General features: G+C 44.3%; 1 protein-coding gene across 13 annotated transcripts in view; it reads right to left on the reverse strand.

Moving 5' to 3' along the window:
- DUSP22 (dual specificity phosphatase 22) overlaps positions 1 to 23,369 on the reverse strand; it is a 50,612-nt gene that overhangs the window by 23,723 nt on the left and 3,520 nt on the right. For 2 of the 13 annotated variants that reach the window (XM_061449362.1, XM_061449354.1), the window contains exons 1-3: positions 20,886 to 21,126; positions 14,806 to 14,839; positions 6,584 to 6,666 (exon numbers count right to left, since the gene is read on the reverse strand). In XM_061449362.1, the coding sequence (XP_061305346.1) occupies positions 6,584 to 6,609 (26 nt within the window). In that variant the 5' untranslated portion in view covers positions 6,610 to 6,666; positions 14,806 to 14,839; positions 20,886 to 21,126. Of the gene's footprint in view, positions 1 to 6,583; positions 6,667 to 11,727; positions 11,745 to 14,805; positions 14,840 to 17,192; positions 17,491 to 20,107; positions 20,143 to 20,885; positions 21,127 to 21,196; positions 21,334 to 23,369 lie in introns of those variants that run through there. The other 11 variants (XM_061449352.1, XM_061449356.1, XM_061449358.1 and 8 more) reach the window with 10 other exon arrangements.

Consider the following 23,369-nt stretch of genomic DNA (forward strand, 5'->3'; position numbering starts at 1 on the left):
AGTTCAGCTTCTTGGATACTAAGCATCTGAAACCCTACTTCTACTCTGATTAGAAATGTAAAATTTGAAGAAAAAAAATAATCTAAAATTTTTATAAGATGAGCTGGCCTGTGAAGTTCTTTTATTTCCAAAGATACAGTTGGCTGCACAAGCTAAGACTGGACAAGAAGATGCTTAGTACAGTCAGCAGTTCAGGAAAATTGGGAGGAGAACTACTGCTCTGGAGATAGCATGTACCAGATTAAGATGGTATCGTTAACTGCATCAGAATACAAAGAAAAAAATAATAAATAACTGTCCTCTGCAGGTGCTCTGGTTAACTATGTAGAATGAGAGGAAAAAAAAGTAACCTTTAAAGCTAATATTTTAAGGAAGTTGGAGAGAATGAAGAGCAAATGTTTCATAGGCATCACTGAATATTTTCTCAGCAACCAGAAAACATTATTGCAACATTCAAAAAATAACATGCAGTGCTCTAAGATCACTCTTTTTGGTCAGAGAAGAAATCCTACAAATGGTAAGACTTGAAACAGAACCATCTGGTATATGAGTATCACTATCACCTATTCATATGGAGACGCCTGAAAGTCATGACAGCTCTGGTACTGAGCAGAGAGAGATTACAACCTCCAACCCCAAAAATTGTGCATATTTTGTAGGGATTTAATTTACTTATACTTCATCCAAATGACTTTAACTGAAATTGTCACAGGTACTGATATATTCTTTCCCCATCTAAAAAAAAAAAAAAACAAAAAAACACCCCCCCCCCCAAAAAAAAGACCAACACACTACAAACCAAAACAAATGTTCTATAGCAACAGAAAAGAAAGAAAACTGACATGCCTGTAGAAACAGCACATATGAAAAAATTACTCTTGATTCAACTTGTCATGGACAGAGTGAAGAACAGAAAGCTTTTGTGGCATAGCACACTACAGGAATGAGAAAGTAAATTCTTGTTGATTTAAGATCTATATTTCTGCGATCATTACAACGTCTCCAAGACGAGTCAAGCACACAGAGCTTCCTGTGATGAAGCAGTGGTCAGTCTGACAATGATAAATAAATTAATGCCAAAGGAATCCACAACCACAGGTGACTGGTAACAGCATTCATACATTTATTAGATCAAACTCCTGATGCAGGTCAAGAGCAACAGCAAAATTACTAGTAACTGACTAATCTGTGGTGGACCATGTGAAAGAAGCTGGTAGTTTCAGTCCATTTTCTGACTGATGTCTACAATGCACACAAAAGCCACAACTGGCACCTCAAAGGGTCTGAGACAGACTGAAGACTGAAATGCTCTGGCTGTAAAATGCAAAGCTCAAAGACCTCTGTAACCCAGCATTACCAGAATCAACTTCTGCACAAAAATGGAGCATGTGAGAAAAACCACTGTTGCCTCTGGCAATATATTTCAGCAATCACTTACCCTCACAGTTAAAGCCTTGCTTACTTTCAGTCTGAACCTGTATGACCCCATTTGCCAGCCACACATATCATGCTCCAATGTGGGTTCTCTGCATAGAATGTCTATCCATGCCTGCCTCTCTGCAGATAACCCCTCTCCAGGACAGGGCCTGAGCAACTCTCTGACCAGAAGAACTTCCAGCACACCTTCCTTACCCAGGACTCATGTCGTACTCCTGCCTGCACTACACACAGCAATTGCTAATGAATGCAACAAAGAAAGTGTTCTTGCTCTTGCCAGTATTTAAGTCTATAGCTGGGGGGGGGGGGGGGGGTACTGGGAAGAATAGTAAGAGAAAATTAAGGATGCTGCATGTGCAGCAGCTACTTGGACATGACAGTCCACCACAACACTTGCTTTCCAGAATGTGAAGCAGCTGTTTTCAAGCAGCTGCACAATCTACATCAAAAGCCTGTTTGACTTGGGCCCACATTCATCTCCATTTAACATTCCTCAGAACAGAGTCAAACACCTGGAAAATCCAAAGGAACACTCTTACATTCAATGGACCTGCAACCAGATTCTTGGTTAAGTAAAAGCTTTGCCTTTACTTATTTCACTTACATCAACTGACACAAAAGTTGTTAAGACTCCAGAGCTAATGCAGTAGAGTAACAACTGGCTGGTAACAATTGAAGCAATAAGGGGAAGAATTGCTCAGGAGTCATTAAGAGTGCTTCCACATTCTCTGTGGGTTCTGATTGATCACAACAGCTTGATTAGATATCACAACAGTCAGACCTTTAGCCTTTTGGTCTCCAACTCCAACAGCTATTTGTCCTACGTTTAAAAAAAGAGTTCTACCAAGAGTTCATACAATAATTTGGGTTAGAAGGGACCTTTAAAGATCATCTAGTCCAATCCCACCTGCAAAGAGCAGGGACATCTTCAGGTTGCCCCATTCAACCTGACTTTGAATGTTGCCAGGGATGGGGCATCTCTATGTTGTTAGTGTTTCACCACCCTCACAGTAAAGAATTTATTCCTAATATCTAAATCTACTCTCTTTCAGTTTAAAGCCATTCCACCTTGTCCTACCCTTACATGCTGTTATAGCAAGTCCCTCTCCAGATTGCCTGTAGGGCCCCTTTAGGAACTGGAAAGCTGCTGTAAGGTCTCCCTGAAGCCTTCTCTTCCTCAGGCTGAATCACCCCAGCTCTCTCAGCCTGTCTTCATAGCACAGGTTTTCCACCCCAATGATTCTTTTTTAAACAGTACTTGTCCAAGTACGGACCCCTGAGGGACACCACTCATCACTGATCTCCATCTGAACATTGAACCATTGACCACTACCCTCTGGATGCGATCATCCAACCAACTCCTCATTTGTCAAACAGTCCATCCATCAAATCCATCTCTTCAGTTTAGACAGGAGGCTGTTGGGGTGGACCATGTCAAAGGCCTTACAGAAAGATGACAGCCTGTTGGATAGATTCAACAGGTTACCACCAAGACACATTACTGTTTAAAGCACACTCCAAGATATATTTCCCCATCTGCCTTTCAGTGTATCTCACATTTTGAACAGAGATTTTAAAACCTGAAGTAGTCAAGATATAGATTAGAATGCAGGTGGCATTATTCACCTCCATATATGGCTTTTGTGCGGATTTATAAAACATCTGTCAGTATTTCATGGGCAGACATCCAAAGTGACCTGGAAGAGCCAACTTGATTCACCAAGGTTATTGCTTCCGTGCCTCTGCAGGAACACACATGATACTGTCAGATGTTGCTCTTACTCGAGGGAGCGGGGGGAAGACACAAGACTTCTATACATGTGAAATAACAAACCCTGTTCCATACAGTATGCAGTCCTTTCTCTTGGACCCACCACCAGTTACCTGTAGTTTTTTGTGATGGAGTTATAAACCTGCATCTTTACAAAACCACCTAAGTGGTTAAGACCCTGTATAACCATGGTATACTTTATTGGAACAATAGCCTTAGGATGCTTTCTAAACACAAATTAATTTCAGGGTTTATTAGAGGACAAACTTCCTTGAAACAGTTTATACAAAAAGAACTAAGGGGCAATACTGCAAGATAGTTCAGGTCAGATTTTGGCAAATTCTTTCCAGTTTAAATCCCTCAAAACCCTACAGACCAATTCCGTATCTTATACTTAATGCAGGCTGCCAATGTCTAATGGTATAAAAAGTCTTAGAATCCAACTGATTTTTAAACCTACTTTTTCCTGTTATTCCAGCTTGAAAGTACACAACTTCCTAAGTCCAGTCTTTGATAAGGAGCCACCCATAAATCAGACATCCACGAAGGTTTGTAGATGATCATTGATGTAATGTATGAAACCAAATTTGCATAAGAACACTTTTTTAAGTTATTTCACAGCAGGCACATCCTATGTAACCTAAACCAATAAAATTCTTGTGAAATGATTCAATCATTTTCTAATAGCTTACCAACTTATGAGGAACTAAAGGAACATATATCTGAATATTGCAGTATATAAAGCACAGAGGAAACCACACTTTTTAAAAGGTACTGTGAGCATTTTAAATAATCAAGTAAAAGACTGTAACATCACAGAAAGGGGTAATATGATAAGTTATTACCATGGAAAACTGTAGCAAGTTGGTGTTCACCACATACATTGGCATTTGCTTTTATTTTTTTAGCATTGTATTCTTGACCATGGACCATGAAGCCAGACTGGTCATTTTCATTTGGTCATTTCTTTACCCAACATCATCACCTTTAAGTGCTGTATTGTAAGTATTACTGCATCAAAACAGTCATTATTGAAACTTTTGTATCTGACTTTGTGAACTCTTTGAGAGCTAAGGTATGCACAGATACTCACTTGTTCCACAGACAGCCAAAAAAAGGCCAAATTCTCTTTGATAACATTACTACAGCACTACCGAGTTTCTGATGTCTAAAAACACCTTCCACAGTTTGCACTAAACAGAAAGTTTTGTTGAATGAAGTATTTGCAGCATTTCCTACAGGTTAAATAGGAAATACTTCAGATAAAATACTGGCAGCAAAAGACAAATGCAACCACTGCAGTCCAAGAAAAGGCAGCCTTTTACAGGTGATCAACATTCACACACACAAAAAACAATCTCAGGGAGGGCAGATTCTCATATCACTGCAATTCCATGTTTAGAGGTCTGAATAACGTCAAATTTCTGAACCCTAGCTTTTCCACAAGTGAAATCTGGGGGGAAAGCGGAAGAGGGAGACATGTAGGGAAAGCATTCCCATTTGACTTCAGTGGATTTGAGAACAAGCCCTGAGCACAATGTGGATACACAGGCTGTAAACAAACCTACCTACAACCTGACAAAGATGTAAATAACAAAGGAAGTAACACAACCTAGCAAATGTTTTCTAGGCTCTTGCTCCTAACAGAAAGCATTTAGTTGCACACAAACATCACAGTTAGACTATGAATGATAAAGTAATTAATAATCAGCTCCCAGACAAATGGAACTTGCTTCCACTACTTTAAGAACTGGGGAGAAGTTTTAACAGCTGTTTTCCAGACCACTGTCACAAAAAGGAATATATTGTGCACAGAAAACAGAAGGCACAGTTGGAGAAACATTTATTTTAGAAGCACAGGTGAATAAAGCAATCGTATCCTCAAACAGCCACTAGCTGTTCCCATGCCACTGTAATTTTTGATACATTACTGTAAATCAGCTCAAGAACAGATATGGATAAATACAGTCCTTCACATCTTTTGTGGCAGTAGCTAGAGAAAGAAATGGTGACTTGGTTATATTTAACCCACAAAAGCTCCCAGGTCTATTTACCATGCAGCCTCACAAACAGATGCACCACCACAAGCGAGAAGGCGGCTTGTGGGCTGCCAAAACTACCACTTCCACAAGAAACACTGGCCATAATTATCTGTGCCATAATTAGTGTTCCTACTTTTCTAATCATGATAATAAAGCAAAGCAAGCTCCTACTCATTTTAGACAACAGCACCCTACAGGAAACATTAAATGTCCCTTACCCAGTTTATTTCTTCAACTAAGAGCACTCTTGAAATTCAGTACGTTTCAGACTTAATAAGCATCAGGCACAACAGAAGTCAAATGGAAATAATAAAAGTCAACAGCTAAAGCTCTGCTTCAGCACACTCTTAAGTTCAAGGTCTACCCTGAGTTCACTATTAACTTGAGTTTGGTTTTAACCATGACATATTAGGGATGCCTTTTGTTCAGCTTACCTATTGACTTGCCTGCAAGAGGTGGAAATTCTGTAGTTTAAGGACTGAATTCACTAAAGACCTTACTTGAAGAGAATGAAATGCAGAAATTCTCAGCAGCACCTGAGAGCTAACACCAGCTTTACCCACCATTTTGGCATATTTTCATGAAAAGTAGAAAGCAGAAAAGGAACAAACAAATTTAAGGGGACAACTGTTCCCAAAGTAAAATCACACAGCAGGATCTTAAGGTGTAGCAAAGCCCAGCCAAACTCCCAAACCCCCCTCTTGCCAAAGTAAGCTGGTGTAAAGAAGAGAGCAAAACAATCCAAAAGACCTGGAGCCAGGTCCCAGCTCTTTCACTGCTCAACATGACATAGAAATTCAAGTCATTTCAGCTCTTCAAATCAGCTTCCCTTCAGTAAAATGGGGAATAGTACTTCATGTTACAGTGTGGGAGATCTACAAACCTCTGCTATATTAGATGATTAGACCAAATAAGGCTATTTTACACAGAAAAGGACTAGAAACCTCTTACACAAACATCTGCTATGAAAGGGGCCCAAGCACAAAGGAGGTTTGGTAATGGGGGAAGGTGAGAGGTAATGTTGTTGTTTATGTTTTGTTTGACCTGCACACAGAAGAAAACTTACCTTTACTATAAATAAGTAACACAATCCCCCTAGTGTGTTACACTGACACTGTAATTAGTTCTTCCTTTGTCACTTAGATTTTTTACTGTTATAATAGCAACAACAAAATCTGAGACTGGATGCCAAAACTACAGCTGTCAAACATTTCCACAGGAACACCAGTCTCAAAACATCAATTGCACAGAACAAGAAATTAACCCCAAGATGACTGTAACAGTCAACAACAACAAAGCCAGTATTTACCATGGAGTGCCCCACACCTCTTACCTCGACCATAGGGCGAGCACTGTCATGGATTGAAAGGATGTGCGTAATGTTATTCTTACTCAATTGCTCTACATCTCGGGCATCTGTAATAAAGGGAAGAAAAGGAACAGAATTTCTTTAATCTCTTGGAATAGCCCACTCTGCATGTTGAAAATCACTTATCGTGTACTTTTTTTTTTTTTCAGCTTCATGAAGTAAAGCAAAACCCCAAATGCAGCTGTTCTAGAACACCATCAGAGTGGGTAACGGGAAGACACACTTCTAACTCCAAAGCAAATTATATACTATATAAAGAAGAAACTTAAGTGACTCAGGAATATGTTCTTAAGTCAGAAGTTTCATGTATTTTGCATCTGAAATGTAAGTCTGTGTATGCCCATGTGCAGGTGATGGCCATCTGAACAAGCAGTCAGAGCTGTACAAGAAATAGCTTACATCTTCTCTACCCACAAATACCCCTTCAGGAGATGTAGTTTCACTTGGGAGACAAACCTTGCGATATCCAGGGCTGAGAAGTGAAGCCAACTGTAACACTTGAATTGAGGTAAACTCAATTGAGGAAATTGGGCAAACCAAAATGATAACTAGATTCTTACTTCCTGGAGACGAGTAGGGTAAAATGTGCATTTAACCAATACATACCATAATTTTAATTCTGACGAGAGATCGAGGCAATAAACAGCACAATGTGTGAAAAAGCACAATGCTACAGCAAGGAAGTGCAGTTGTAAAAAGGTGGTTCCTAGACCTGTAACCAAGGGTTTCAAACATTCAAAACTGGAAAGCAAACTAGGGCGACTGAAAATTTGATGCTAGATATTGAGAAAACACAGGTTTGTTTCTATGAGAAAGGAGGTAAAATAGATCATCTATCATGAGTGAGCAACCTTCCCCATACTAAACCGTTAATGTGCTAGAAAACTACCTCAAAGAACCACTAATTCAGGTAAAAGTTAGTTTGTGCCCATTTACTTTTGACCTTTTTGCTTGAGAATGGCACAGTACACCATGGCAATTACAGCAGTAGTTTTGTGAACACCTGCCTTCCAAATCTGCCCATACAATCTGTTCACATTAGCCTGGTTGCACATAAAAAAAAGAGCACTGACCACAAAGGTTTCAAACTGTCTCTCTCTAGGTACAAAAATAACAATAGCATCACCTGGACATTCTTTATGTACGTGCAAGAGTTCAATTAGCATCTCTTACTTCATCTTATTCCACTCTACTATAAAGTTTCAGTGCCTTCTCTACATCACAAAGAGAAATTAGGCATTTAATTATACTGCTCCATAGACAAGATCCACATGAGCACAGAAACAGGCAATAAAATTCAAACCTAATCCAATTATGAAGGCTTCTCTAAGGCTAATAGAACAGAGAGACAAGTTAAAATTGCATTGATTTCACTTGTTACTGGTCAAGCCTGCACAACCACCACAGATGCCTAATCCTTCAGGAAAAAAATTAGCAGATTTAGCTCTGAAACAGAATTAAAGTCTAGCTTCACAGAACAATTAAAATTTCCTAAAAAGATGTCAGAGTAAGCATCTCAACGAAGAAACACAAATGTTTGCCAGGGGAAGTCTTCTAATCCACCTGACCTCCACATTGTTTAAGTTTATAGGGCAGTCGTGATTCCTCAGAGAACACCTAAGCAGACAAGGACTTGGAAGTCCAGAAGCCAGCCTACATGTCCCTACAAATCACTGCTTTCTGTTCTCCAAAGGTTAAAGGCATATTTCAGAACCTTCTGGCTAGAACTCACTGCGTTAATACATACCATCAGACATGGCACAATACATAGGACCAACAGACCCCAGTCGCTAATTACCAGTATAACATGGTAAGAAACAGCTTTAAAAGAAGATGTGATCCAAATTAAATGTTGCCTGCTTTGAATCAGTGTGAAAGGCATAATGGACACAGCACAACTCAAAAGGACTGAATTATTTTAGTTCTTCAGTTAATCAAGGACTTAGGCTAAAGGAATTTCAACACATCAAAACTATACAGACAGCGAGATTTCAGATATTACCAGAAACAAGCTGGAAATGGCTAAACCAGACCTACATCCTAGGGTAACCACCAGGTCCTCAATATCTTTAGGAAACAACCACTCAAATCACAAACATACAGGAGAAAAAGCTTCCCAGACAATGACTATATTATCTGGACCTAGACTTTGAACAGTTTATAAATGGGAAATTCCCCTGGTTCCCCTGGCACCTGCCATAAGCCTCTACAGATGCTACAGACAAAGCTACTTGAACAGCAGTAAAAATGAGATACCCCGTCACTCATGGTCTCATACCATAGATTACCCAAAAAATTAAGGGGCTATGCAAAGGACCTCCAAAAGCCAGAAGAGTCACTATTACCACAGCACAGTGCTGTACAACTACATGCAGGCTTGCATTTTGAAATCACTGTGCGCAACACTCCATTTCCAAATTTAAAGATGAGATAAACCTATTAGAGTTCATCTTGTTTGCCCCCAAAGGGTCCATCAAATATGGTATTATTCTTCACAGCAGGTTACCTAATATTGCTTCTCATACAGCCAAACACTTCTCAGATGATGTGGACTTTTGAGTAAAGCCTTCAGGAAACTCTCTCCTTACAAAAAAGGACCCATTCCACATTGGAGAAGTCTTCCTCTCTCCCTCCCACCACACCCACATTTTACTTCTTTTCCCTCAGTTTCACCCTATGACTCCTGCCTTATTCTCTTCATACACAGAACTGCAAGCACTCAATTGCAAAAGCAATGGCAGTCATCAAAATAGGACTTTGGGGGGGTAATGGTGGTGCACTGGGTGTGTGTGCCAGAATTTGTCTCTCTGGGAAGTCTTACTGTGTGTCTGGGGAGCAAACAGCCTAGCATATTGTGCTTTCATCCCCCATAAGCAAAAGGGAGACAATACTGCTCCAGCCACTCCAAGTAAGACATATCAATGACTGAGGGACTCCAACACTAGGCTGATGAAGTCTCAAATGTACATACAACCATTCCCTCTTATTTTAGTATTTTAGTACCTCCACAGAGATCAAGGTGAGGAATAAAGATTTCTCCCTTTGGAGCATTAGATGAGAAGAAAAGCAGTCTTCCATGTCTACCGCTAACAACAAAAAAAAAAAAAGCATCCTTCTAGGAACAGGGGAAAAAAAGCATTACAGTGATACGGACCTGATCTGCAACATTTAACTGCAACTCACTTGTGAATTTAGAAGATCAAGTGTCTCCACAAAATAACTGAGATTAGTTTATTTTAATTTTGTCACGTTTACTCCCATTAGCCAGCTGTCCCAAACTAAAAGACATCCTCCCTTCTTCCTCCACAGCTCACATTTCTGACTTTGTTGTTAGTCTGAGAAGACACACATGCTCCTCCTATAGCACTGTAAGCTAGTATTAAGTTTTTAGTATACAATTATCTATTTTTTTTTTATCTCTACAAAAATAAGTAAGTGCTTAGAGAAAGCAAGTCAGCTCTGTACGGACAAAAGTATGAAGTCTCAATCGGCAGATGTACAGACTACAGTTTCATCATCATTAGATTATTTTTTTAAATAAGGAAACTTTTTGTCTACACTTTATTTTCTGCTTTGGAGAGAACTAGAGATAGATACCTGCCTAAGGGAGAACCTCCTCTCTAGTGGTTCGGAGCACTAAGAGCTATTACTAAGAATGGCCTCCCCATCAGGAAAGCTTTGTTTCAGAGTCCATCTGCACTTACAGACACAGACAGAAAAATTACACATATAAACAAAACCTCTACATCTCCTGTCCCCATTTCACACTATGTTCTAATACATATTTCGTTCCAGCATCTCAGAATGACCTTTTCAGGGAGCAAGAAAGGTGGGGAAAAGGGTCCTGTACTCTGTTTAATGAAAGTAACTATAAGCATCTTCTTTCAAAAGATGAACCTGAAAAAAGGGATCTTTACCCTCTCCTGTTGTCAGTACCTGAAATAAAACCTTAGAAAAGGGAACTCCCCACCTCCCACCCTCCCAAAAAATAAAGCAGCTGATAAAAGGTATTAACTCAATATATAAACACAGCAGAACTACTTGGTGGGCACTGCCTTTTTACACACTTATTAACTGGAAGGGCAGAAATTTTCCCTAGACTCTCCAGCTCATCCACAGCAACACTGGACTCTTTGGGGGGAATTAAACCTCATATTGTGGCTTTCCCCTTCAAATCAGAAAGCCCCCAAATATTCCATTGGAAAAACTTGAATCTTCCAAATATGATTATAAGGAAGGACACAAGCTCTTTAATATTCAAGGTAGAAATACTCCTGAGTCTGTGGTGCTCACTACTGCTACACCTTTTGGTTCGGAACCAAATAAGCATTCATTTAGTGCCTCCTATCAGAAGGAACAGGTTTTTTTTTTCTACTTGCGCAGAGAAACAGGCTAAAAAGCCCTGTCATATCAGTCTCTTGAGGAACAAAGCACCTATTTTCATCATGAGCACAGATGCCTTTCAAGGGACATCAGGTTTCCAATGCAGTAGACATGCCGCATGCAATCCCACAATAAACTCTTTGTCTTTTGAGAAGACTAAATTTCATCTGTAAGGTACATGTGGAGCAATCCAAAATTTTGTCCAAACTAGAGGCAGGAAGAAGAGTTAACTACCTCTTTCTCTTCCCTCTTTTTTCTCTTAGCCACCACTCTCCCACTTGCAAAGAAATAACTCCTCATTAACTTTCAGTGAAGAAGCCCAGGAGCTCAGTTTTCTTCTGGGCATTTAGACCAAACTCAAGTCTTGGCATTTTGTATGGGCAACTGTGGTTCTTCTTAAATTTTTCTGCCCTCTAGCTGCCCAATCTCAAATACACTCCCTCAGCAACATAACACAGTGTTAACATGCTATTAATAAGCAGAATCATGCTTATAGATCTTACAAGATAATAAGCACTTAAAGACATGCCAAGATCTATGATTTTTCAGGAGTCTTCCAGAGACACACTCAAGTTATGTGGACTTGTGGGGATTTTTTAGCATGTTCTTCAGTGTATTCCATATCAGGACCACACGTAAATTTCTATCCTAAAGACGCTATGGTGGTTATAAAGGCCCCTTTCATTCTATGTGCCTAAAAGTTTGCGTGGCAGAAGACAACAAACCTTCCCTGCCACAGATTTATTTCACAAGTTTTTCCTGGGACTCAGTTTATCTCTCAGTCAGAGGTCTCCTCAGCAGAGGAGTTTGCACTTGCTCTGTCTGTCACAGATTGTTTTTAAGTTGGTTACACCTAAAAAGACAGTAAGAAACCCTATACATAAAGCAGAAATATTGCTGAATATTGAATAATAATTCCCCAATTAGAACAACTGCTGGATACCTTCTCTCCAGACAACAGCTATCCAGGATTACAGTGTTTAACGTTTTTAACATCCTGCCTTCATTCAGCAGGGAGGCACCCATCTGGAACAACTGCGCCTATTGCCAGTCTGTCAGTGCCCCCAGGGTTATCCCATGCAGCAGGGAGACAGGAGTGTGCATAGAAGAGTCATTTTGACCTAGCTATAGAAACCCTGCCTGCCCGGGCTGCCGGAAGAGCTCTCCTCCAGGGGGCAGATCAGAGCACTTGTGAGAGATTCCCCTGACCCGCCTTCCGCAGACGCTCCCTCCTCTCTACTACCCCCGGCAGAGAAGCCAAGACGGTGCTACGAAGCCTCAGCACTACGTCTGGCAGAGATGCAGAATGCCAGGGATTCAGTATTACTCCTCTTACTGAGAAGATGCCATCTTATTCAACTCAAGCTAGCAGTCTCAAGCTGAAGAAGGAGGAGCCTGCTCTAACGTGCATTCCACAAAATAATTGTGTAAACCATGTCTCTGACAGTATCTAGACATTTCAACTGCCCAAACTGGGACACTCTAACCAATCCCACCTATACATTCTGCTGAGCATTTCTCAGCCAAGGATCCCCTTTACAGCAGCCTCAAAATTTATTCATCACATTTTCAAGAAGTGCCACCTGTCAGAACATGCCCCAGGAACATGGCAATCAAACTCCTCCAGGAAAGTACACTGGAGATTCACCAGCACCCTGCTCCTAACTGGGATGACCTCACTGTACAGAGGGCTCATGCAAACTGCTTTTAAGCAGGGCAGGAGGGAGGAGGCGCTGAGGAACAAGGCATGCAGACAGCTGGCTGTTGTATTAGTGAAGTACTGTAACACCAACCTTCTCTCTTCCTCTCCAGGTAAGACAGCTAACTTAAGATTATAACAACAGACACTCATGATGGTAGAACATAATGGTTAAATGCATTATGAGCAAAGGTCATAGCAATAAATAAATGAACATTTTGCTTGTGTTCTAAATCAATTTGACAAACAGAACATCAAACACAGACACTGGGATTAAAGCCAACCCATCCTTACACTCTATGGCAGTAGCTGAAGCATTTCAGCCTCTGTTTTTTTTTCAGCCTGACTTCCAGAAGCACTGCCCACTTACACCATCTTCATGTGCATGCCTCTACTCTGCATGGAAGTGCCCTGACATGCCATTTTAAGCACCATTTGCAAGGCACACAGTTGAGTGGCCAGAGAAGCACCAGCCAGAAGGTCGCAGGCCCTGGCTTCCGCAGAGATGCTGACTCACTCTGCAACCCTGGCCAACTCCCCTTAGCTGGTTCATCACCCAAAACCAGAACTGCACCAAGAAACAGATGCTCTGGCTAAGTATTGCTGTCCTGGCTGGACTACCAAGGGCTTATTAGATGGCCATAGTGAGAGGGGCAGATTGAAAGCCAAGTTCCCTGAGCCCATCCTGCCAAACAGCTTGAAACCTAAAGGACTCCACTACAAACATCCTCCCATCCTACCCCTCTCCTGAATTTGACAGGAAAAAAAAAAAAAATAAAATAAATAAAAATGAGGAAGCAACATGGCTGTGACCAACTTAGTTTTGTCACTGGCCACCCTTGCAGTGATACATCCAAGTGCTCTCAAAACTATCCTTTTTCCCCTTGTTTTCCTTTCATCTTGCTAGCTTGCTTTTTTCTCTCCTTTCATTACCTACTTCCACCAGTATAAACTCACCTCCATCCTCTCATTTCCCTTACCATGGCATGATTATCTCCCCCTCAAACTGATACACTTGGCGTTTGCATTCCAGTGTGACAAAAGGCAGCTTTTAACTTCACATGTACCTCTGGGCTGCCTCTCAAGGTGCTCAGCTCCACTTCCCAAGGGGCAGCAAGCACAGGACCAGCAACACAGGTCAGCAGGTGCAGAGTCAAGTAAATTGGGCAAAACCCACTGAACTCACAGGTTTTGGGATAGAGGGGAAAAAGCTGAAGGGGGCATGAGGCAGAGAGGAGGTGCAGGACCATCTAAATCTAATGCAGATGTTGTCCAGTATTAATAGACCGCTGTGATATCAGCCAGACCAGGAAGGACAGGATATCACAACTGCCTCTATGAGTCCTGCTTTGCTTTTGTACTCAAGCATAGCAGAAACAGTCTACAGGTATGAAAACAATTGTATGGGCACAACTGGAGACAATCAGCTCAAACTGCTGCTGACAGGGTGCTTTCAGAACAGGTCATTTATTTGGATGCCTACATGAAGTTTCCTAAAGTTTCCTAAAGGAACTTCCTGAAGTTTCCTGTGTTTTCTAAATATGGTTCTGTCTTTCTGTACACAAAAAATAAGCCTCATGAAAAAAGGAAAAAAAAAATCCATATAATATTACATCTGTGACACAGACAAGTATCAGTGGTCAGACAGCAATATGCAGACCTATCAGTCTCACAGGCAGTGATAACAGAACTCTTTAGCAGTTGTTATAAATAACCAAAATAATGAAAGCAATGAGCAGGAGGCATACTAAGCATTTACTTATAAGGCAGGCTTGAAATAAGCCTTACAAAGAATCTTGTCTGGCTCACAGGCTGGCCTGCCTGCCAAGCACAGGAATCATTTAAGGCAGGCCAATGTTTAGGAATTCCAGCTGAAGCATGCTCCGAGGAGATGGTGTTCATTTTTCTTCTCTTAAAGTACTTGCAGAACAGCGCATGGATGAGAGAGCAGACAAGTTCTTCTTTAAGTGCTACCAGGTGCATGCAGAAATGAAGCAGATGGGATTAAAGAAACTGCAGAAATGTAAGTGAATTCCATAGGCCTGTAAAACACCTTAAGGCCCCTGCTAAGTAATCCTAGAGATAATGATAAAACTAATCTTACCTTTAAAGTTGCCAACGAACAAGCCAGGCAGAATCTGTGAGAAAGAAATATAGTATCAAATACAGATATCTTGTGGTAAGACAATTTGACAAAGTTCAATTTGCATACAGGATGGAACATACTACTTCAGCAGACTATTGTCAAACACAATCTAAAAAGCGCTGACAACATTTTGTGCCTCTTTGCAACCTTCTCAAACTCCATAGCTTTAGGTACTCCACATTTTGAGAGCATGTGTTGGCAGCCAGAGGTTTTAAATCATAGGGACACTCACACAAAGGAGGCTCTCAAAGGATAGCAAAAGTGGTTTACAAATACCAAGTGGGCCTCACAGCACATCCCTCCCCCCAACAGCAGGAAAAGAGTTACCCTCATTTAACTAATGATGAAGCTTCATACAAAAAAGGTGATTTGCCTAAGGTTGCTAAGCAAGCTGGACAAAGCACTGAAAACCATCCTTCAAGTCTTCTGAAATGCAAAGCCGTGCAAGTCAAGGGCTGCAGCACTGTGGGGTTCTCCATGTAAGAGAACTGATGAAAGCCCTCAAGTTGCGTGTGTCTCTCCCAGATCTACCCACCTATGCCAAAGCTCCCAAAAGTCTGCACAGTGCTCAGTTACAAGACTTTAACTGGGCAGTTTCAAGGTCACCCTGAGGACCAGCCTGTGCAGTCTGAGGACATGTGTGTGTGTGCGCGCACATGCACACACACACACACACGCAGAGGCAGGTGACACTGCAGCACTACCCCTCCCCTCCTTTCATAACCCTCCCAACTTGGGAACAGCAGTAAGGACATGAAAAAGAAACAGGCACACCAAAACCACATTTTCTGGCCATGAATTCTGTTCTCTGCCACCTGAAGTCTCTGACCCACACCCATATCCTTTGAAGAGACCAGAACTGCAGTAGTGAAACCATATGATCCATCTACTTCGGTGCATGCAGAGCATACCACCAATACAGATATGTCAGCGCTGACTTCCTAAAGCCTTAGCAACACCTAAGTGTCACCACAACAGCAGCAACAATCTCTCAGGCACAACTATTTAAAGGGAAAACTCCACCCATTCTGCTCAGCCCAGCAGCCGCGAAGTTCCAAAAGTCATGAAGGACTTTTCATAGGGGATTATCACCCCAGCCTCTCTTTCACTGCAGCCTTCCCACTGAAAGGCGACCCAGCTTACCACCAAAGGTTAGCAAGGCGGTAAAAGGGCCTGCAAAATAGCTTATGACCTGCCTTAACTCCAGGGCTTTCATGTGATAAAAACATGTTCACTGTTACTTATCTAGCCTTGCAAAAAACAAAGCCTGGAGCACTTCTCACACTCTCTGCAGCTTCACTTTGTGCAAACATTCCTCCCTCTCAGCTTTGCTAGATGATCTCTCTTATACCAGCTCTAACCACAGCACTCAGTTCTGCCACTGATACTGAAAGACCACTTGCTGTACCCTGAACTGCTTACAAATCAAGGGCTGCTTGACAACACCAGCTAGATAAGAGAATGTTCCTTTAGGCTGGTACAGACACCTGTAAGTTTTGCACAGATAATAAATTCAGCCAGCCTTCTCTTTCTTTCCCTCTTCATTTGTATAAATTCAACATTCTTACAAAGGCATCAGAAATCAGCAGGGCAGTTTCCAATGCCGGGCTATCAAGTAGGTAAAAGAACACTTAAAACATTCTGCAGTCTCTTTCTGCATCCACAACACTCATGGTTTCATGGCCGAATTCATTATTTTAAGCACACCTGATGACTCTGCTAGAAGCGGAGCTCTCAAAGGCTACCAGCCTAGGCCAGGAATCAGAAGCCTGTAGCTGCTCCAGAGTACCCAAAGGCCATTGCTAAGGCCCAAATTCTGCAAACAGGAAACGTGCTCTAAAGCAAAAGACTCAAGTTATGAATGAATTTCACCAATCAGATCATCCCAGCCAGCTCCCTCATCTTAAGCTTAAAAAAAATAAATCATGAGAAAAGCCTGTCTGATATTTTTAAATAGCTATCTGGTGTTTCCTATCTGCAGCACAAATCTCAAATCACATCACCATTACTGTAAACTATAGCATTTTAGACTCCAGAACATTATTTCTAACATTGAATATGTGCTCTCAAGAGAGGATAAAAGCTTAAATTCCAGTCATAGTCATTAAGGTTAGTCATTATAAATTGAAGATACCAAGAAACTGGAGGGTGTTGGTGTTGCAAAAATAGGCTTTTTAGATTGTTGTTGGCAAAGGAGGAAAAGTCCAGAAGTTTGCATTTGTGCATCATGAAGCAACGCTGTATGCTAGATAGGAAATTAGGACACCGTGCAACCAAAAACACATGTTACCCGTGTTGTCCTAGTCATTCTAGAAGCAAGAAACGTAACTATGGGTGAAAGCTACCTGGAAAGAAGTGAATCTTCATGCCGTGCTGACTAATACTTCGGCACTAGACTACGGCTGGGAACTTTCAGCTGTGTCATCTCACACTGCCTTCAGTAACTGCACTCCAGGCTGTGCAAAATGAAGGCCAATGGCTGCTACGGGCGTGTGAGACAGAAGGGGTGGGAGTCAGAAGAGAAGGAAAATAAGGTGGTTGTTTTTGTGAACTTTTCAACCACTACTTTATGAATAAAAACAGTAGCCTCCTTATATGACCCGAAACATTAAGAAAATGACCACGGACTAAGTAACAGATGTAGAAGAATGCACAACCAAGAGACACCCGTCGTTATTTGTACATCGCATGAAAGCACCTCACCTTCTCCACTTTGCACAAAGGCAGCGCCCTGCAATGGAAGATAGCTGCTCCAGTTAGTAATGTTTCTCCGGAAAGAAGTCCAGAGAAGTCCTTCCTGAAAACACACCTCTCTGGAAAATGGCTTCAAGGGCTCCTTTGCTACTGTTTCCTATACAGACATACACTTTTAATAAAGCATCTAACTCCTGGCCCAGTGTTTGCTTCTAGATGCAATAATACCGATGGGTACTCCAGAGGAGTTCACTGAGCTTTCTCTGGAGATGGTCAGGTTCTGTAAAAGGAGAAGATAAGCCCACCTTGTCCATCAGCACAGGCAAGCAGCACAGGTCAGGGAGTGGAATTTGCCACTCACATGAACTGGTGCAGCTTCACTGGCTTCCATAGAACTGGTTGCATCAGCTCTGACTGTCCACAGTCATTTACATTTCTTATGCATCAACTCCTATAACGAATGGGGCTTATCTGTGTTTTTGTGGAGATAACACACAACCCTTCAGAAAAGTCTGCATGGATAACAGGCAGTTAACTCTAACATGGTGAACAAGAACTAAAACTCAGGAAACACTCTTTACTAAGCATATGCTGTTCACAGATAATCAAATCTAAGGACTGCAGTCTCTTGTCACCATCCCAGCCACTAGACTTCAGCTCCAGAAAAACACCTTTGTAATTTGTAAAGACAGTTCAGCATGAATTTTGACTACAAGTCAAAGTCAGACATTAAGCATAAAGACAAATCAGGCCAAACAATTTCCCAAGTCAGACCCCATTACTCATCCTATAAGACGTAAAAAGAAAAGCACTGAAAATTAATAGTAGCTAAATCAACACACACTCAGTAGCCAATTTTCCTATGAGCAGAGGAAGAAGGGTATTTATAAACCAGTGCTTTCAGTTTAATTTAGGAAAAGTGAGGAGGCTCAGGTGGGCTTAAGGAAAATAAAACCCTAGGCACAGCTAATTTTACAAAGACAGCTAGCAACAAAAGACAAACCCACCTAAAAGGAATGCAAGGCCTCCAGCCCTTGATCAGCACTAATGGCCACAGAAAGTCAGGTGTGACTGCTATTTGCTATGAAATACATCAATATCACATGATAGAAAAATACAAGGGGACCATGCCACTGAGAAGGGCTCAGCACCCAAGAGCAGCCACAGCAGCTGTAGCAAGCTCTGGAGCTTTTCCTTACCATACCCGTTACAGGTCACCACTAATCCTCTTCCCCTGGCATCAGTACAAACAGATTCCCTAAATGAAATAATCCACCTCCGGATAACCTGCTTATTTTCTTCTACCATCTGCATATAGCTCGAGCAAAAAAAAAAAAAAAAAAAAAAAAAAAAACCAAAAAAAACCACCCCACACACTTCAGTTTGAAACTAATGTAATTTGTATTGATAGACTACACTGAGTCAAGCAAATGCCCCAATATCAGCATTGATGACTCCACACCTTCCTTTGCCCCTCCAGCACGCACTGACTCGCAAGATCAAAAAGAACAGATGATCCAGGGGCACATTCTGAAGGTGGCAAGTACCAGACCTACACACGGGACCCCTACAAAAATAACCCTGATGGCCAGTACCCAATGTGGTTGTAGCCTCCTTAAAGGAGCCAGCTCTTCTGAGAACTGCTGAACATTTCCTCTTGGATACAGTCATAAGAAAGGAGGAAAAATAAAAGTAGTACTATGCTTGTCCTGAAAGCTCCAGCTGGTATGTGTCAGGGCAACAACTAACAGCATTAAAATAATCAAATTGCCTGGAGTCACAGATTGCCAACTCCCACCCCCACAGTACCATAGGAAGATGTAATGCAGACAAAGAGTGCTAACCATCAAAGGGCTGAGAACTGTCTGTTTTCCCCCTGCCGGAGACTGCAACTTTAGCATGCCATATCCTGTCCCTCTAAACGTTTTGATAATTTCAGGCATTCTGAGAAAAATACTACAAACATAGCAGAAGCCCAAAAGAAGTCTCTCCAGCTGTGTTTCTTCCTAACTGGCCAGTCCCTGTAGGTACCTCCTAGGAGTGGCCACTTATCACAACATTATCGCCAGACTATAAAACAGAAAAATGAAGAGGACCAAGGGAGGTTCTACCTCCTAACTTGGTTGGACTAACTAGCCAGATCTTTCCCCTGCCTAAAGTTTCTATTTCAATGCTTCTAATCCATAGGATGAAAAGGCGTCACCTCCCAGGTGGCACACTAAGCACTCCGGACATTCACCAGTCTGGCTTCCCAGGGGCAAAGATGCCAGACTTGGACAACTCATGAGCAAGTATTTCTAGCTCTTCTCCGCTTTGGCAGAGGCCACGCTCACAGCAAAGCTACTCCCAAAGTACCCAAAGCAGGATGTTTGACAGAAGAAATGACTCAACTCCTGTTCCTCACAGTAAGCTATATATAAAAGGCTAGTTCCCACCACACTTTCAAACCTGGGTTTAAAACAGAGGTGGAGATACTGAGAAAATCACAGTTGTCCCTTGATACAAACCACGACATGCCAGGGGAATCAGCGCTTACAATAAGCCCCCACTGCCAAAAAGCCAACACCCTTTGCAAAACAGATCCATCTTCCTTCCTCGCTGCGATCCCCACTGGGGCCAAGCGCTTTCCTGTCCCACCGGCACGGGGGCCAGCCCTCTGGCTACTGCCCGTACACACCGGCTTCTCGGCGCTCGCACCGGCCTGCCCGGGGAGACCCTCGAGGGTCCGTGGGAGGAGAGGCCTGGAGAGTAGGGGTGGTCAGGGACGGGGGGCAAGAGACGGACAAGTTGAACGATGGGTAGCCGAGCTGACAGCTCCGGTTCCTGCAGCAAGCCGGGGATGCCGGCTCAGCCATGGCAGCCCCAGCGGGGGACCCCGTCTGTGAGGGGCCCGGCGCTGAGGCTGACCGGAGCACGGCGGCTGTTTGCGGCCGTTAGCGGCCGTTAGCGACCGTTGGGGGCACGCCCCCCCCCCCCCCGGCGAACGCAGTGGGCTCGCTTCGCCCGGTGAGGGGAAGCCCGGACGAGCATCACCGAAACCAGGGCCCCCCTCCCGCCTGCCCGCGTTGGGGCTGGGAGAGGCGCGCCTCGAGGGAGCCGCGCAGCCGGGGCTCCTTCCCTCCCCCCCACGCAGCGGGGCGGGGGACCCCTTAAATCGAAGGGAAGAGCCTTTCCTGCCCTGGCCTTTGTTCTTTACGCGGGGGCCCGCGGACTGCCCCGGCGGCGCCCAACGCCCAGGGGCGACACAAAGAAGGGGGCGCGGGGAGGGACCGCCACCCGCGGCCACCGCCGCGCCTCGCCCGCACACATGCACTCACGCACAGCACAACGACGAGCGGCGTTACCTTGTTCATCCCATTCCCCATGGCTTAAGCGACCCGCACGCCAGCACCGCGGGAGAAGCCGTCAGCTGCCGGCTTAGCGAACTGCCGGCGGTGGGTCAGCGTGCATGGGACACTGCTTGCCGGGGGTGACTGGGGAACCAGCTAATTGTTAATCAAGGACGGCTGCGGCTTGCCGCTGTGGGGAAGGGTAAGGCGCATCTCCCCCCCCCGCCCTGGCTGGGGCTCTCTGCTGGCTGCCTGGCCTGGAGACAGGTTTCCACTCGGACGTCCCCAGGCGCGCCAAGCCGCGGGGCCGCGCCACCAGGAACTACCTCCTCCCGCCGCCGCCTCCTCCCCCAGTGCGGTTACAGCCCTGCCGCGCAGCGCCGCCCTGGGGCTTGTAGTCCACACCGCCGAGCCCCTTCCGCGCCGCCCGCCCGCAGGAACTACACATCCCAGCGCCCCCCGCGCCGCCGACCTGCTCCACCTGTAGCGGCCGGCAGCAGCCGGCGGGCGACCGGTGCGGTGCGGCGCGGCGCGGCCTCACCCCATTCCTGAGGGGATGAGGAAGTGGCGGCAGCGGCATTCGGCGGGATCATCTCCCTGGTATGAACCACCCGCTGCCATTGCGCCCGGGGAGGGCAGAGCTGCGGCACGCGTTGCTGGAGCGGGCAGGTCCTGCCTGCCTCTGCGGTCCCGAAACCGGATTTATTTCGACCTCAAACGGGCCATGGCGGCAGGCGCAGTGGCCTGCCTGGAAGAAGGCACCAGGCATTGGGTGCTAGGGCTGCTGCCACAGCCTGCCGCTTGCCTGGCTGTGCCTCTCCGGTGTGCCGAGGGTTGGTGCGAGGCTGCAGGTGTGAGGCCCGGGCTGCACGCAGAGAGCAGGGCCTAGCAAAGCGACCTCTGCCCTGTCACAGTATGCTCCTGCCTTGGTCTCCTGCCGTTTTGAGCCCAGCCATGCCACAGGTGTGGTGGGTTGGCAAGTAGGAGAAGGACATTGGTGTTCCTAACTGAGGCAAAACAGAGAGGAGAAAGCAAATAGTCTGAAGCAAACATTGCAGAATCGGGTTGGCTGAGGTGGGGAGGGACTTCTGGAGGTCACCTGGTCCACCCCTCCTCCTCAAGCAGGGAAAGCCGCTCATGGCAGTGTTTTGGCAGGCATGGCTTCAAAGGCATGCTTAGTCCTTCCAAACCCACACTTTGCTCCCTGTTAACACAGCTAAACGTGACATGATACAGCTGTATCCCATTAGCCACGGGGATGTGTTTCAGGGAGGCATGATGATGGGCGATAAGGTGTTTGGTGAAGGAAATTTACGCCAGAGAATTAATGTGATAAGGAATACAGGCAAGGCTGTAAGAGACACACACAGTTTAAATATACAGCCACAGGCTATTACTACATAAGATCTGTCCCATTAACCACTGCATTTATACTGCCCCCTGAAAAGTTACAGTCTTAGTGGTTCAAATGCAAAATGATGGTGCTGTTATAGGCACCATCAGGTTCCCTATGCATTTGTACATGCATCAGTGTGAAATGTGCATAAAATAAGGTCAAGATGTCATTTGCTGGGCACACTTCAGTAGGACTGGGCAGGTCAGGGGCATTTGCAGCCCAGTTTAGGCAGTGGAAGGCTGAAAGATGGAGAGCAGGGTAATGCTGACAGGTATCAACTGATGGATTAACTGTGAAATGATAGATGGGTGGCGGTGGAACTCTTGCATAGAGGCAGTGGTTGCCAGTATAAGCAAACTCGAAGGGAACAATCTCACAACCTCCGGTTGCAATCAGATACGAGGTGTTGCCAAAGAGGCCGTCCTCCCCACTACTGTCAACAGCACCCCTGTGCCCCTTCCTTAAGCAACCCTGAGCACCTGTCTGACCCAGCACCAAACTCATGCAGAGAATAAAGACCATAGAAAGCTGGGGGTGCCAGCCTACTTTCCATGCGGTCAGACCAGCGCACATGGAGACAGGAACAGGACCAGCCACCTCAGCAGTGGCTTGTCGCTGGATTACTATGTCCTCAAAAACTAGTGCTGCTTCCACAGAAGCCAGCAATATGCTTGTAAACCAACAGAAGTTAAGCCATCAGACTAGCTGCCTAGAAGGCTGGAAAACTCTTGCCTTGAAACAGCCATGGCATCACCACAGATGCTTAAATTTCTGGAGAAGGGAACATGCCTAAGAGCAAGGCTGCTTGAGGAATGCAGCCCAGGGCAGCTGAGGCAGGACAGGCCTGGCTAGTGAGGAGGCAGGGAGCTAGCAAGAGGTTTGCTGGGTAATCTTGTTCTGGGGTTGTAAGAGGCAAGCAAGAAGCACGGACTGGTGAGGCTAGGCTGCTTCTGCTCTATCTGAACTGGGTGGCCCTGGGAGCACTGCCAAGCTATAGCTTAACCCAGGTTAGGGGAGGCTCAATGTGAGCCAGCCCCTGCTGCTTCCTGCATACTTGGGTCTCCTGCATGGAGCCATGGCAGTGGAAGCCAGTACACGCTTCA

The sequence above is a fragment of the Pezoporus flaviventris genome, unplaced genomic scaffold (genome assembly GCF_033815535.1).
Source record: "Pezoporus flaviventris isolate CSIRO_AGI_PZ_B2104156 unplaced genomic scaffold, CSIRO_AGI_Pfla_v1 ptg000007l, whole genome shotgun sequence".
Classification (NCBI taxonomy): Eukaryota; Metazoa; Chordata; class Aves; order Psittaciformes; family Psittacidae; genus Pezoporus; species Pezoporus flaviventris.